The sequence below is a fragment of the Gigantopelta aegis genome, chromosome 10 (assembly GCF_016097555.1).
Source record: "Gigantopelta aegis isolate Gae_Host chromosome 10, Gae_host_genome, whole genome shotgun sequence".
NCBI lineage: Eukaryota > Metazoa > Mollusca > Gastropoda > Neomphalida > Peltospiridae > Gigantopelta > Gigantopelta aegis.
In genome coordinates, this window is record NC_054708.1 from 22,441,871 (window position 1) to 22,459,442 (window position 17,572).

General features: G+C 37.7%; 1 protein-coding gene and 1 long non-coding RNA gene across 3 annotated transcripts in view; one reads left to right on the forward strand and one right to left on the reverse strand.

The window, feature by feature from the left end:
• Positions 1-4,187: 4,187 nt before the first annotated feature.
• Positions 4,188-17,572, reverse strand: part of LOC121382603 (solute carrier family 23 member 1-like) — a 21,753-nt gene continuing 8,368 nt past the window's right edge. The window contains exons 5-11 of one of the 2 annotated variants that reach the window (XM_041512120.1): positions 12,030-12,211; positions 10,495-10,615; positions 8,762-8,918; positions 7,546-7,799; positions 6,161-6,434; positions 5,631-5,726; positions 4,188-4,531 (exon numbers count right to left, since the gene is read on the reverse strand). In XM_041512120.1, coding sequence (XP_041368054.1) covers positions 4,323-4,531; positions 5,631-5,726; positions 6,161-6,434; positions 7,546-7,799; positions 8,762-8,918; positions 10,495-10,615; positions 12,030-12,211 — 1,293 coding nt within the window. In that variant the 3' untranslated portion in view covers positions 4,188-4,322. The remainder of the gene's footprint in view (positions 4,532-5,630; positions 5,727-6,160; positions 6,435-7,545; positions 7,800-8,761; positions 8,919-10,494; positions 10,616-12,029; positions 12,212-17,572) is intronic. The other variant, XM_041512121.1, reaches the window with a different exon arrangement.
• Positions 14,959-17,572, forward strand: part of LOC121382604 — a 13,610-nt gene continuing 10,996 nt past the window's right edge. The window contains exon 1 of the long non-coding RNA XR_005959189.1: positions 14,959-15,110. This is a non-coding gene — a long non-coding RNA (uncharacterized LOC121382604). The remainder of the gene's footprint in view (positions 15,111-17,572) is intronic.

A 17,572-nucleotide genomic window follows, 5' to 3' on the forward strand; every position in this document is an offset into this window, starting at 1 on the left:
TCCTAACGTCCTTAAACAGTTGTAGACCGATATTTTTGACACCCAATGTGGAGCACACCAGTAGTTAAATATAACACTACCATCTCATTGAAATATTAGTTAATTTAAAGTATGTTTGGAATGTCACTGTAGTACAGAATCACAGTAAAAGTATATTAAAGATGTGTTAAAAGTTGAAACTAAAATATTTCTTTATTTTCACATTTATTTGCAATAAATAACTACAAATTAATTGAGCCCATCCATAATCTTTCCATATTTAACTCTAGAATAATTATTTTAAAAAGTCTTATACTGGATGATAATTTGTGGCTAAATATAGCATGGCCACCATCTTTGTTTCTTTGTCAGTTGACTGCAAAGAATTATGGGTAAATTTAGTGTGTTGAATGTGTACGCATAAGACAGTGATGTCACTAGTTAATGTGTGTGACACACTCAAAATTCCCGTCTCAAATACTTTTCTTTCTACATGTAAATGTAATTATTTGGTTGTAAGTTTTCATAGGCATATACCTAAAGGTATAAACTTTATGATTCAAAGCAAAAATTAAAAATATTTTTGGCGAGAACAGTCATTATTGATACTTTGACATAGCACCTTTAAGATTAGGTAACTCACCGGTCATGCAAGTATAATTCAAATATCTGAACAATTGCTTACCAGCCCTGGATAAAAATTATGTGAACCAACTTCATGCTTACATAAAATTTTGAAATATTGTCCAAGCATTATAATATATAGACAGTTTGACTGTACTGAGATGAAGTTGATAATTTTTTGTATATCTTTTCCCTTGAGCGAATAGAGAGTGATTCTCTATTCAGTTAATACCTTCCAAGTGCTGTTAAATAGGCAAGTGCTGCAAGATTTAATGCCTATTTTTATTTAAATTAAGCTGCCAACCCTAGTTTTTCAGGTACATAAGATAATGTTTAGCTTCAACAAACACTAGTTCAAGCAGAAACATGTTAGCTAGATTTGGCAGAAGTGACAAATTGTGATCATATTTGCGAAAAGCCTGCTGCAGTAAAAACAATATTTCACACCTGTATTATGTTGTAGATGCACAGGCCAAAGGATTATAAAAGCTATAATTTTGTGTTTGATTTTGTCTTAGGGAAATTGGGATTACTAATAGTGATTAAATCTATCTTGAGCTCCTTGTCTTGTTGGCCAGTTACTCCCTGTTTTCACTCTGGACAGGGGATAGGCCTTTGTGACAGGGAATGGTGAATAATATACTCTTCAAAAAAAATAGGGGAACCTGAAATAATAATGTTATACATTTTGACAACAGACATCCTAGTAAAGAACGTTCAGGTCTGTTTATCAACACACTGAAACACATTCCATAGTTTGCACATGCATCACACAGTTGCCCTGTACACGTGTGTGGGGTGTCATTCTCGATTTTGACAATTTCCAGGAAAGTCAATTAATCACTGTGGAACATTATTTCTGTCAATCTTTTTCATTCTGTTGATCATACAGTTGTTGTTGTTTTGTTTTTAGTCATTTTTATTGTTTGAATTTACTGATTTACTGATAAAAAAAACCGTCAACTTTCAAATTTCACTTCTGACCCCAATCGTCCTTCAAGATCTTTGGTGGTCATAAAAGCTACTGTAATACTGAAATACTGGTTGTAATGTTTGCCCAATTAATTCACTATTATCGTATAACCATTCCCCACAGCTAATATACAATGTACCTTATAATTTTGGCAATTGTAAATTCTTATTAGAGTTCCCATACTTTTTTTGAAGAGTATATTTAAAAATAATAATAAATAAAATTAGTGATTAAAACTACAAACAAACTTGTTTTATTTCTTTCAGAATATTAATATCCCTTACATCTTTTGTAAACAGAATTAAACTAAAGATATTGTTTAGTATTAGTTAATCAGTTTTAAAAAATGGACTATATCTGTCAAAAATATATTACACCACCTAATAACTATATGTAGTTTGAGCAGATTTAATAATAATGTTATTATTTTGACAAGACCATTAATGTACATGTGTATCTTAGTTTTAATTAAAGGGACACGCCCTAGTTACGGCTAGTTGTTAACCATTACGGCGTTGTTTTTCGCTATTAAACCCATTTTTTCACAAATAAAATTGCACTTTACTTACATTTTATTATTTAGAATACACATTTCCATTCACCTGAAGTGCTTTTTGGTAATCCTGGTAATCCTGATGTTTGTAAAACCACGAAATGCATTTTTTGTATTTCTTAAAAAGCCGCGTACACTCGAGAAAAAACCGTTAAGCAAGCGAGGTCCAATCTATTTTCAGAGTGAATCTTCCTGTGTAAACGTCACAGACGTTGGTATACCACGTGACCATTATCATTTTGGTTCGGTTTCTTTTCTCGTGCACGGTTCGCGCAATCAACATCCGATTTGTTGTCGTTTGCTTGTTCATTTGTGAGATTTTTCTTCACAGTTCGTGAACATTTTCAGTAACAATAAAGTTCAGACAAGTAAGTGTCTCAATACAAAACGTTACAAACTCTTAAAACCAATAATTTTGCTGTCTTACGATATCTGGAGAGGGGATACAACCAGGACAGAACAGTTTGAACATGTCCAGGAGAGGTGAAAGGAACGCACCCCAAGTCTGTGCGCACTCTGTGAAATTTGTCGTGACGTAGGCATTGTTGTGCTTCGAGCGACATCTACCGGTGACATCAGAATACTAACTTTCAAAATTATTTCAAGCAATTGGGACATGGGGATTCCCATGGTATTTATCGATATAAAACCTGCTTTTTTACTCCATTTGATAAAAACGTGATCTAAATGTGTTACAGGTTTGTAGATTAACCAAATTATAATTTATTTTCGCTGGATGGAACTAGGGCTTGCGGCTTTAAAGTTTCTGGGGTTTTTTTTCGTTCTCAAATGTTTAATTGCCAAGAGAAGTATTTGAATATTATTGTTTATAATTTGTTTTGCATAATGATACAAGTATTATTATTTTGTTTATTATTGTTATATTGACATTGTGTCTCTTTATAATAAAATTAATTGCATATATGTTATGCTTGTTGGTATTAATTCCTTAAGTGGTATTGTGTGCTTTGCTATTTAAATTGAACATTTATCATTTCACCGTTACCGATATGTGAAGTACTTTGATGTGGCCTCGGACGGTATAGGAGTAATATACATGTTCCACATTATGATTTCTTGAAACTGCAAGAATGTTCATTCAAACGAGAATGAGGTAACTTCAAATTAATGACGTATTCTGATAAAAACTGTAAAAATTTAGCAAATGTTATTATAGTATTGAAATGCATGTTTTCCTGTTTTATGACTTGAGTTGAAATTCTGGTAAAATTGGTTCTCCTGCAGGTGTAGTGCAAGAATTCTTGGTGGTCCTTGGCAGGAATTATCGAGTTCCTTGGAGGTTTAAATTTGATGGAAAAACAACTAAAGAAACGAAACAAATGTTTTCATCAGGTGGTAAGGGACGGGACGTAGACAAGTAGTAGCGTGGTCGGTTTGGGATCGATCTCCGTCGGTGGGCCTATTAGGCTATTTCTCATTCCAGCCAGTGCACCACAACTGGTATATCAAAGGCCATGGTATGTACTATCCTGTCTGTGGGATGGTACATATAAAAAAATCCCTTGCTACTAATGAAAAAACGTAGTGGGTTTCCTCTATATGACTGTCAAAAATGACCATATGTTTGACATCCAATAGCCGATGATTAATAAATCAGTTTGCTCTAGTGGTGTCGTTAAACAACAAAACAAACTTCATCAGGTGGTAGTTCTGACCCATGTTAACTCCACACAAATTGTGAGGTATCCTAAAGTGAAGTACCCAGGCAGTTGTCTTGATCTGCAGTCTCCTCAAGCCAATGCTGATCACTGGGTGAAAATACAAGTAGTTTAATAGATCACACTCAAGTTATCGTGGCCGTTGAGACCTAAAAAGCGTACCTGTGGCTAGATATAGGTGACAACCTCATCCCTATATTTTAGTTATGGTGTGAGAAACAATTTGGACATCATTGCCATGCCCTCTACCCCCATTTCAACACTAGCTGCTAGTTATATGACCAAGAACATGAGTGAGGTAAGTAGTTCATTCGGAGTCTTATAATGGTTTGTTTTCTTGCAACAAAACAAACATTAACTTTTTATTATAACAAACATGCAATGAGGATACATTTATTAAAAAAAAACAGATCAAAAAGTTAAATTGTTCTCTGGAGATGTATATTAGCTTCGAAAAAAACTGTTGATGACTACTGTCTGAATTAACAAAAAAAGTTTAAATTTTAAATTATTCTCATACTCTCTTCTCTCGTTCGGTGTATTCGTCCGGAATGATAGAAATGAATCTTGCAAAACGTGACTTTTTGATGAACTTTGGTATGAAGAGAGGATCATACACCTCGACTCCTTCCTCGAACAAATCACTGTTGATGACGTCATTGTCTTTTTCACCACCATCACCATAAGGCTGGCCCCAGTGTAGCCCTCTTTCTTCAATGGTACCTAAACATGAAAACGGTTTTTATTACACTTTCAGTTTACTACCAACAGTAAGATTTCCCTTTAAGTAACGTCATGACCCCTAGTTTTGTCCTTGCATCTATAAAGTTACACACAATATTACTGTTGTCATTTATATTAACGGAGAGAGTAACAAAGTAATAGAAAACGACCTTCATATCCATTATGACGAGCAATATTTCGCCTGCAGTCAAATTATCATGCACTACAACTCGATTTTGTCTTAATGACCAAGGAACTTTTTTGACAAAATAATTCATCTTTTCCTCCCCACTCGCTCCCTACGTCTCTCATTGTAGGGGGACGGGACGTAGCCCAGTAGTACAGTGCGCGGTCGATCTGGGATCGATCCCCATCAGTGGACCCATTGGGCTATTTCTCGCTCCAGCCAGTGCACCACGACTGGTATATTAAAGGCCGTGGTATGTACTACCCTGTCTGTGGGATGGTGCATATAAAAGATCCCTTGCTGCTAATCGAAAAGAGTAGCCCATGAAGTGGCGAAAGCGGGTTTCCCCTCAATATCTTTGTGGTCCTTAACCATATGTCTGACGCCATATAACTAAATAAAATGTGTTGAGCGCGTCGTTAAATAAAACGTTTCTTTCTTTCTTTCTCATTGTAGGCTAAAAAGTTCGCATATTAAATCCTTCTCCTTTAAATAAACTAGCTGTTTGTGTCCTCGTTCTTCATTGGGGATGGGAGGGGACATGGCATAGATTAGTGGTAAAGTACTAGCTTGATGTGTGGTCTGTCTAGGATCGATCCCAGTCAGTGGACCCATTGGGCCATTTTTTCGATCCAGCCTGTGCACCACGACTGGTAAATCAAAGACCGTGGTATCCTGTCTCTGGGATGGTACCGATAAAAGATCCCTTGCTACTATTGAATGAAAAATGTTGCGATTTTTTCTCTCTAAGACTGTCAAAATTACCAAATGTTGACAACCAAGAGCAGATGATTATATTAATAAATCAATGTGCTTTAATCGTGTCGTTGAACAAAACAAACACACTAATCGTCGCTCAATGGAGTATGGAATTTGTGTCTTAATACATGTATTGTTTTGAAAAAGACATACCTGGAACTGTATTGTCTAGAAAACAGGCCACGCATCCACCAACAAATATAGTACTGGAAAGTAGCATTCTAAGGATTCGATTTGCCGCCTCGTTACCTGCATGCAAACAAGTAGTTTCTATTCATTATTATTATTCCACAGCACGTTACATCCACCAATATGAGGTGCACGACTATACTTCACATTTATTCTAAGTCTAAAATTGCTTCATCCTAACATTAACGACAACCTTAATGTTTAAATTTAACAAATGACGGATAGTCAGTATTTTGTATGTAACAAAATTACATTGCAGAAAAATATACTGTATATGTATTTGTGGAATTCATAGTTGTACGCAGTATTTAGCACAGTGTGTATAGGTCTACAGTAGTAGACTGGATCTCAGCGCAAAAACATTCTTGTTATGTGCGTTATCGAGTAAGTACAAAGACAGCTGTCGGCAGTGCAGATGAAAAGAGGAGAAGCGATCAGAACTATTAAAAAAAAAACCCTGTTAAAACGGACTAGCGTATTATATTATAGATAACCTGTGTCCAGTTGTTCTGGTTTCGTCTCGATCCAGCTGGGTATCAACATCCCTATAAAGAGCGCGAAGCCGATAATGGCGAGGTTTCTGTTGGACTTGAGGTCGACGAATTGCAGGTTGGACAGCACTATTCCGATGAAGAGTCCAAACGTCGTAATGTTGTTGCCGCCAATAACGCTGTATGGGATGGTGATGAAGATGGCCCCGCCCTTGTTTATGACGGAGAACAACACAAGCATGATCCCAAGAACCTGGAAGACTCTTCTGCTGGCTACCTATAGAGATTGAAAACAATCCAGTTAGGCCATAGTCCATTACTGCATGTGGTGTGGCTACCTAGAGATTGAAAACAATCCGGTTAGGCCATAGTCCATTACTGCATGTGGTGTGGCTACCTAGAGATTGAAAACAATCCAGTTAGGCCATAGTCCATTACTGCATGTGGTGTGGCTACCTAGAGATTGAAAACAATCCAGTTAGGCCATAGTCCATTACTGCATGTGGTGTGGCTACCTAGAGACTGAAAACAACATGGATCACTTAATGAATTAAGGAATTTTTAACGACACCTTAGTACGAAAAAATACATCGGCTACTGGGTGTTAAACTAAGGTAAATATATAAATGAAATTATGAGCATCAGCAATTTAAAAATTCAAGTTAAATTATTGAAACGGTGTAAGGAACTATGCCAAAAATATAAATATCACGGGTAAAATGTTTTAAATTTTGTGACAACAAAGATCACTGCTGCATTCTGTGCCTTGGCAAAATACTAGGCCTTACGCTTATTATACAGGCTTGGATCTAGGGCCGTTTGCTTTTCTAACAGTTATTGCAATATTTGGCCTAAATATTGCCAGAGGGAACCGGCAGTGGCCACAGACTACCCCTTCCAAATAGCAATAAGGGGTGAGTGGGGCAGCTCTGTTTGCCTGAACGTCTCCATTAATTATAGCCCGAATGCGAAGGTTTGCTGTGGATGATGGGCGGAGGAGCAGGTGGTCCTTGTGACACCTCCATCGAGTACGCTTGGGATCTGTAGTCCGTCCCACAGGGAACGGCTGTTTTCATGCATTGGAATTGACTACAAGTTATTTATTTTTGAGACGATTGCTTTCTAAATTGAAAACAAAAATAATATTTTTTGGCGATTTCCACAATACTTTTAGTTTTCTTCTTACGTAAAAGTGAACTAATTTACAAAAACCTTTTTGTAGGATGATGGGACGGAGTATAGGTAGGTGGTAATAATTAATATGCTTGATGGAAAATGACCGATAAACAACCGGGTATGCAAAGTTTGAATATCGTATTTTTCTTTCTTTCTTTTTTTCTTTCTTTATTTATTGCTATTCATATTTTATCCTATTTGCTTTAATTTACCTTTGTGACTCCCAATGTTCCTATGCTACTGCCATAGGAAGTGGTAGCGTGTCCGCAACCTATAGCCCCTGCCAGCACGGACATTAACCCTTCCATTGCTAAACCTCTGTTGACAGCATGAACGGGCGGGCGAGGAACAAAGCACATCCTCGCGCACGCAGAATAGTCCCCGATAGAATCCAGCACGGACATTATTGTTGCCATGAGAAAGGAAATAAACGCACCTACGTTGAAAGAAGGTGGTCCAAACTGACCTGAAAATTAACAAAAATAATAAAAATAAAGAAATAAAGAAATAAAAATTATAATGATGACAACACCAAAATCTGCATTCAATAGTTGATTCTGTTTATCCTTAAACTAGGCTCCATCCTATTAAAATGTGGCAATTGAGCTTTATGCTAATTATGTAGGCCTACCAGTCAGGGGTAGAAACACCAATGGTTACCCGTTTTGGCTATCAGCGAAACAACAGCGTGTATCCAATATTAAAACAGTATTCTTTCTATTTCAAAGTCGTAGGCCTACATGGCGGAGTCCAGAGAGACTGCCCCTTCCACGACTAATAGGAAAAAGATCAGTTTATTTAATTATAAAATGCCCTTTTTGTCTTCCTTTTGGAGAAGACTATATGTCACTTTATCTTCTCCTTTTTTCTTTTTTTAATTTTTAAATCAGAACCTCCTAGTCCTTGTAACACGAAAGCTCTGTCTTGTTTTCCCCTTCCCAGCGCATTGGCAATCCATTGGATCTAGCGTTCGATCGTACTAATAGTGGGTGTGCCAGTGTCTCGTGAAAAAAAGGGGCGGGAAGTAGCCTAGTGGTAAAGCGCTCGCTTGATGCGCGGTCGGTTTGGGATCGATTCCCGTCAGTGGTCCCTATTTCTCGCTCCAGCCAGTGCACCACGACTGGTACATCAAAAGCCGTGGTATGTGCTATCCTGTCTATGGGATGGTGTATATAAAAGATCCCTTGCTGCTAATCGAAAATAGTAGCCATGAAGTGGCGACAGTGGGTTTCCTTCCTCAATATCTGTGTGGTCCGTAACCATATATCTGGCGCCATATAACCGTAAATAAAATGTGTTGAGTGCGTCGTTAAATAAAACATTTCTTTCTTTTTTTCTCCACTGGATCTAGCGTTCGTTCGATTACGTACTAATAGCGGATGTGCCAGTGTCTCGTGAAAAAAATATTGTTTTGGGTAATCTAGTTACCTGGGTAGGGAAAATAGAACCAAGGGCTTTCGCTTATCACGTGGACCCTGCTGTCAGTCCTAGCATAGAACTGCCGACTGTTCGGATCACGTGAGAGTATTCCAGTTTCCGTTAACACGCCGCTGAGACCCCAACCAATCAAAATGGCGAAAAGTATCTAAATAAATAAAATAAATAGACAGACAGACAGATATATTAAATTAGATTAGATGAGATCTACCAATAACCACGAATAACTAACTACAACTATGTAGTCCTTCCCAGCCTCTCTGAACATTTTTTTTTTTTTTTTTTTTAAATAATTGGAGTTTGATTTGACAAAAGAAGAAAAGAAAAAGTGTTTTAGAAATACCCCCCCCCCCCCCCCCCCCCAGTGGGCCCCACATTATTTCTGTGTGCAAATTAGAATACAATCGGCTCAGAAATAAATTACTTGTATATAGTAAATACCGTAGTAAGAAAACGGCGTTTCCTGTGTGAAGGACTATCGAACCCATGGAACGGTACTCTAGATAGCCATAATGTGGACCCATGAAAGCGTGATTGAACCTCAAATGGCTATAAGCACGAACATAAATTATAAGGAAATGAAATGTTTTGTATCCGTCTCCCACCCGGGATGATGGCACGACGACTCAGTGCGATGGGAGTTTGGGTGGGTGTTGGAGTTACGCCATGTGCTTTTAAACTAATACAGCTCTTGTCAACTACAAACAATAAGGAGATAAATAACCTTGGCAAATACTTACTACAGGCGAACAAAATGAGGAATATGCTATTACTACAAACAACTTAATATATCTATATTTGTGTGATCCAGATTGTTTAAATATAGATATAGATAGATTGTTTTTGTCGGTATATGTGTATGTATTTATGTCATTCTCCACCATTGTTCCGCAATATTGTACATAATATTGTATTTCATTGTTATAATGCTGATAAGTTGCAAAACCTAACGCAATAAAGAACTTTAACTTGAACATGCCATGTAACATCACCACACATGGACAATTCCTACACTAAAGGTTGAATGTATGTGCACAAACAACCTTGTAGCTGTTCGGCAAAGATTGCCTATAGAAGGTAACGTTTGTTCTCTCACAATCTAGACCAAGTGTTACATTGGATGTTATGTTATGCACCTAACAGCCATAGGCAGAGCACAACGGTGTGTCATTAAACACACATTACTTTTCTTTGTTTTCAACCATCAAAGCACCTGTAATCTTCTTGGAATTCCTGGGATTATGGGAGTTCGATTTGTTTTTCAAATTTAAGGTGGCCACCCACTAAGAACGATACACCATATCTCTTACACACCATGTGAGATTTTTTGTATCACATGGCAATTTAAAGACAACTGATTGGCTGTGGCCCTAAAACCCCAAGTCAAACTGTCCAATGAAGTTAAGTCTACCAAAACTGATTGCTATGCATTTGCTCGTTAGATACGTTTTCAAACAACTCGTAAGATCAATGGGGCCGAATTTACAAAGCCTGTTTTTTTTTTTTAGTAACACGCGTGCATTTAAACACTCCCGTTTAAGAAAAAAAAAACCCACAACCCACCCCACCCCAAAACCCCAAAACAAACCAGGCTTCGTAAATTCGGCACATGGTATCTAACGGATACTCATAGTATTCTCTATATTTTGACAGTTAGCATGGGGCGTAGGAAGGTGCCAATAAATAAATAAAATAAACAAATGAAAATATAAGACATAAACTACCGCAAACATCTGATGGAGAGGATACCATATAATGTGGAATCCTCGCTTTCTGGTCCATGCTGGTATCGGGGTGTTTCTTCCGCCAAGATAAAACGCAAATAGCATCCCTACGCCCGATGTGCTGCAAAACAATATAGAGACTGTTAGTATCGATATAGCGATATTTTTAAAATCTTGAACCTTTAAGCAGGGCTAGAGGGGTTCGGGGGGTTTGGACGAACCCCCCCCCCCCCCCCCCCCCCCCCCCCCCCCCCCCCCCCCCCCCCCCCCCAGCTGAAGCAAATGGTCCGCTTTCGGAACTAAAATATACAGGTTTATACATATGGAGTTTCTGGTGGTGCAAAAACAAAATAGAAAAAGGTCCACTTGGTTCATATTCGAACCCCCCTCCCCATGTCCAGATCACGCTACGCCCTTTCTTTTTCTATTTTTTTTTAACAATAACCGATAAAGCACATTAAAAACAGAAACATATAAAATCGCATTTCTCAAAATGTCAACGAGGGAAATCGCATTTCTCAAAATGTCGACGAGGGAAATCGCACTTCTCAAACTGTCGACGAGGGAAATCATACACCTGAAAATAAACGGCGATTTTACGCACCCTCTGGACTGGATTTAGGAGTGAGCTATCGCACTTGCACCCTTTGCATTGGTAATGTAAAGAAGGCTTCAATGAGCAGATCTAAGACGTTTCAACAAGAATCATGCCAGCTCAGCTACTTTGTGTATGGGACATGATTAATATACCACCAAATCTAATCTCATAGACAGCAACAGTAACACAATATAATTATGTAGCAAAAGAAGCTGCATGGGACGTTTTAAGCAACATTTCTCGCTCCAGCCAGTGCACCACGACTGGTACATCAAAGGCCGTGGTATGTGCTATCCTGTCTATGGTGTGGTGCATATAAAATATCCCTTGCTGTTAATCGAAAAAGAGTAGCCCATGAAGTGGCGACAGCCGTTTCCACCCTCAATATCTTTGTGGTCCTTAACCATAATATGTCCGGCGTCATATAACCGTAAATAAATTTAGTTGAGTGCGTCGTTAAATAAACATTTCCTTCCTTTTTAAGCAACACATACACCATAGATATAAATGTTAAATAGCTATACTGAATGTCAAAAGAAACGCGAATCCAAATTTCAGCTGTAACCTTTTTTTCTTTATTTTTTAATTCAAGGGATTGAAACATATTGAGATTCAGGTGATTTGCATGTCGATATACCGTTTATCATTTCTCAGAATTTAGCTTATGTAATCAAGTAAACTTATACTAATTACAAACTAACTGTAACCCTGATTTGCGTGTCTGATGGTGTTTAGTGTACTACAAATTCCCATTCTTAAAGTACATTCAAGGGAAAAGACAGAAAGAGAGAGAGAGAGAGAGAGAGAGAGAGAGAGAGAGAGAGAGAGAGAGAGAGAGAGAGAGAGAGAGAGAGAGAGAGAGAGAGAGAGAGAGAGAGAGAGAAAGTTAAAAGAAAATATCGAATTATTACTGTGGTCTGCAGGTACATGTACTTACACAAAGGCAACTCCCCATTGAGTCTCTGAAAACGTCACTGCCACTTTGTAAATAGACAAACCAATCAGTGTGATGGCAGGTACGATGGTGATTGGTCCAATGAATCTCAGGAGAAAACCAATCAATCCTGTGGTTGCGATCAGCACGTGGATACACCCAGCCAGCATTAGACTTCCCTGAAGCTATAATTATATAACATCTATTTTTAATGTAAATACAGGATATGGACATAATAGGATATGGATATGATACCCACATATAGAATATGATAAATACTTATCTTTGTTTGACACTCTAAAAGCCGAGGTGTATTTTTTGTGCTGGTGTGTCGTTAAACATTCATTCATTCACTGTTGCTACAACACACACATATGAGCGAGAGAGAGAGAGAGAGAGAGAGAGAGAGAGAGAGAGAGAGAGAGAGAGAGAGAGAGAGAGAGAGAGAGAGAGAGAGAGAGAGAGAGACACACACAGACAGACAGACAGACAGACTGACTGACAGAAACAGAGAGACAGAGAGATAATGACAGACAGAGAGACAAAGACAGATTGACAGACAAGACGAACAGACAGACAGAGATGACAAAATATAAAAAGTTCCCAAACTAAAAAGATGTAAATCAATTATATTCATCTGTTCATACATTTTCTGTTGTTTTAGTTTTTTGTTTGTTTGTTTTGTTTGTTTATTTGTTTGGGTTTTTTTTGGGGGGTCTTTGATGTACTAGTACAAATCGTGGGACACTGGGTTGGAATGGGAGACGAACCAATTTGAGAATAGGTCCATCGAGAGGATTCTATCCTTCGCACCGAGCATCTCAGGCGAGCAATCTACCGACTGAGCTTGATCCCGCCCACACCATTATGACATCATAAACGCCCTTACGTAACGTTAATTTACAGAAATGGATGTGCTTATTCACAACCTTTCTTGCTGGATTTACTGGTTTCGAGGATTGCTACAAAAAGGTAAGCACTAAATAATAATCTATTACCTATTATAAAATAGACCCACGTGCACACACACACACACACACACACACACACACACACACACACACACACACACACACGCACACGCACACGCACACATACACATATACATATACACACACACACACACAGGTATTATGATAGAAATATGAAAAATAAATTCAGTAAATTCAGCAACATACATTATGATTATTGGTACAATGTAGGCCTATATATTGGTAAAGTTTGTATGTTTTGGTACACGTTTCATATTTGCAATATTCTTGATAAAGTGTTCGCTTGATACTCGGTGGGTCTGGGTTCGATCCCCGTCGGTGGGCCAATTGGGCTATTTCTCGTTCCAGCCAGTGCACTACCACTGGCATATTAAAAACCGTGGTATGTGATGTGGGATGGTGCATATAAAAGAAGCTTTGTTTCTAATGCAAAGAATATTACCAAATATTTGACATCCAATAGCCGATGATTAATAAATCAATGTGCTCTAGTGGTGTCGTTAAACAAAACAAATTTTAGCGTAAAAAATTTCATAGAGGACAGCACATACCACGGCCTTTGAAATACTAGTACACATCGTGAGGCACTGGTTGGAATAGGAGAAACCCCAATCTGACAATAGATATTCAGATGCGGATCTAGAGGGTGGGGGAAAGGGGACGCGTCGCCCCAAATTTTTCAAGTGCCCTCAAAATGTTCAAGTGCCCTGTTTGTTTGTATAAAAAATGTTTTGCACGTAAGCATTTTCAGCTGCTTGAAGTTAAGGTGTTCGTGTATGCGCAAGTTTGCAGATGTGTTTGTGTTACTAAGTCTCAATGCGGTTCACCACATTGTTTAACGCGAGTAATGAGCGCCTTAAAGTTGAGTGATCAAAGTTGCTTAATGATAGCCTAATAGTTTTTGCTTTGAAACTGTATAGATTTTCAAAATTACTAATGAACAATAGGCTCTGTAATTTTTATGTATATCTGCCCTACCTAGACAGCTGTCTCTAGAACAGTTCCAGTTAAAGTTTTAATTTACAAATGCCCCTTTGTATCGTTTTTATGTATAACTACCCTACCTAGACCGAGCCGTCCCTAGAATAGTGCCTTTTAAACTTTTAATTTACAAGTGCTTACAAGTTCCCCAAGTTAATTTTTATTATTATTATATATATTTTTTTATTATTATTATTATTATTATTATTATTATTATTTTTTTTTTTTTGTAGGCTATATCTGCATTACTAACACAGATCCGTCCCTAGAATAGTGCCCTTTATAAAAAGTTATCAAAGTCAAATTACAATGAAATATATGATAGTCATACTTATATAGCCTACGAAGCAACGTTGATTCTATGGCTTTTTCCCGGGTCCCCCTCCCCGTTCTCCCGCCCCCGGTGAACGCTAAAATTCCTGATTTTGTGATTGAGATCTAAGAGTAACTCTTCTAAATAATAATTTTTGGGCTATAAAACTCAAAAAGAGGAAGTGATCAATGTCTGAAAATGGGTAATTTTGCTATCAAGATGCTTAAAATTGTTTTTAAAATTATTGTTTAAAAATGGCTAATTTTGCACTTCAAATGCCAAGAAAAGGCGTTTAAAGTCATCCAGTTTTAAACATTTTCCCGGGGGAGCATACCCCCGGAACCCCCTACACATCTCGTGCTATTCTTAACGACCCTGATCATTAGCCCATCCCACTTTAAACAAAATGCTCCGACATGCCTCAAAGCTCATATAATAATCTTTATTAATGCAGCTAGCGCTACAGAAAACCGCAGCTAGTCATTTAGTGTACACGTCCGTTCGTACACGCATTCATATTAAATGCAAATATTAAAACTTTTATTAAGATGCCCTTTTAAGAAGCCAATGTGCCCCTGGGTCCGCCCATGCAATACGCAGAAAAAGATTCGATCCTTCACCCCGAACATCTCAGGCGAGCCATCTACCGACTGAGCTAGATCCCGCCCACACAATTATGACGCCATAAACGCTCTGACGTAACGTTAGATTGCTTAACGACAGAAATGGATGTGTTTATTCAGTATTAAAACAACCTTTCTTTCTGTATTTACTGGTTTTGAGAATTGCTATAAAAAGGTAAGCACTAAACTATTACCTGTTATAATATAGGTGTTTCGGAATATGTTCTTATCTTTTCGCCTGTGGCGATGTTAATTGTTTTAGAGGGCCATGTGCAGCTTGGTTACGTAATACCCTCGCGCGACGGTGGTAGAGCTGCGTTTCCAATATGCACTTAGACCAGATGTGGAGGCCAGGTGGCCAGTAGTTACGTAATACCTCCGATAGTGCGGTTTACGACCGGGTATTTCTAGCGAACTGGCGACAGTAAGTCTGACCATCTAAGAAAAAAATACCGTCTCTGGGAGTTGTGGGAATATCACATGATAGGTTAGATACCGCGTTGTGCCCCCAGGCGATATTCGCTGTCTCTGAGGCTTTTGAATAAATAGATAGGATTTTAGATATATCGAGGAGCATCATTGGAAGGCACCCGGGGAACGTAGTCCGACTGGACTTGGTAAATATATATTTCTGCTCTGTTGTATAACCTTGATGTGACTGATGTGACTTTAAATATTTTAATACTGTATCATACCAATATTCTTTAGACAGTGTCTTCGGTAATCTGACGAAGTAAATTGTAGGCTTCACTGTTCTAATATTTTTATACGAGTATTTGGTAAGATAAAGCTTAGCCGGTCATCCTAGAGGACCTAGGTAAACTGTAGGTTATTGTCTTTATTGTGATATGCACCAGTATTAATTCTGTATTACAAGGTTACTGAATGAGTAGTTAAGGGTTAATTAAAAATTAACCAGTTAGGAATAGAGTTGTAATTCCTTTATTAATTAAGTTCCCCTGGCAGCGTTTCTCAATTATCACACGTGTGTGTGTTGTATCACGGTGAAGTGATTAGAATATTGTGTAAACTAGACACCTAGTGATTAACTAATTAAGTGATTAGTTCTGGGTTGTTATTATATTGTTGTTGTAAATTAACTACTGTGGCAAGTACATTTGTCAGCGTAGTGTTAATACAGATTCCAAAGTGTATAGTGTTTTGTTGTGTTTTCTAGTGAACTAAACGTGCTATATATATATATATATATATATATATATATATATATATATATATATATATATATATTTATATAAGATCTTATCACTGAGATACCTAGAGCCGAGCCACTCGGGTATTGGACTGCCCGATACAGAGAGATCTAATAGATATACAGTTAGAAAAGATATTTGGATAATCGTGTTTTATTCAGTTACGGGTATTATAGGATCCCCGTGACACTAGGTCTACGTGCACATACATACTATGATATAAATATGTTTAAAATAATAACTTCAACGCATCACATTGTCGATAGCAACATTCACTATTATAGTCTGTCTCATCCTCCTACAAAAATGTGTGTGTGTTTTTTTATATAAATAATTTCAGTTTGGTTTGACGTAAGAAAAAAGTAAGTGTTTACCCCTATCCGCTCCAACCCCCCACCTATTTTGTGTACAATTTAGAAAAGAAACGACTCAGAAATAAATAACTAGTAAACTCTATAGTATGAAAAAGGTATTCCAAGGTGCAAAAAAGTATGTGTGTGTGTGTGGGGGGGGGGGGGGGGGGATTTGGTGCGCGCGCGCGCACACGCACGCACACACACACACACACACACACACAACCACACATATATATATATATATTATATAGTGTTATTAATATATAAATATATATAAACCATCGCCGCTTCCTACGCTAGTGCTATAAAGTTAGTATATTTTGGTAAAAGTCTTATATTTGCAATATACATGTAGGTCTACTCGCATTTATTCTACCTATATATAACTTAGTTGTCAATTAAGATGCATCCGTGTGTAACATTGGAATACATTTCACATTTCTCGTTTTATTTAATTTCGAATAAATATTCGATTGTCTACTAACATTTCATGCGGCGGAAGACTCCAAATACCATAGTAAAACAGTTTGCATGACCTCAAGCTTGATGTTCACTTTAATTCTACAGGCATTGAATAAAAAAGTAAAAAAAATAAAATGTTTTATTTAACGACGCACTCAACACATTTTATTTACGGTCATATGGCGTCAAACATATGGTGAAGGACCACACAGATAATGAGAGAGGAAACCCGCTGTCACCACTTAATGGGCTACTCTTTTCGATTAGCAGCAAGGGATCTTTTATATGCACCATCCCACAGGCAGGTTAGTACATACCACGGCCTTTGATATACCAGTCGTGGTGCACTGGCTGGAACGAGAAATAGCCCAATGTTGAATAAAGTAGTCATCATAGAGTCTGAACACATTAATGAACGATATACTCTTTTAATTTTGATTCCCCTGCACGTGCTGTAACCTCACCGTGGTGCAGGGGTGTAACATTCTCTTTGAGAATAGCCAATACTGCACAAATTGAAGTTTTGAATAAAAGTCAGTATCTACATGTGTATCTGTGATATTTGTATTTGTATTTTTGCACAGTTCTTTACACTGTTTTTATTTATA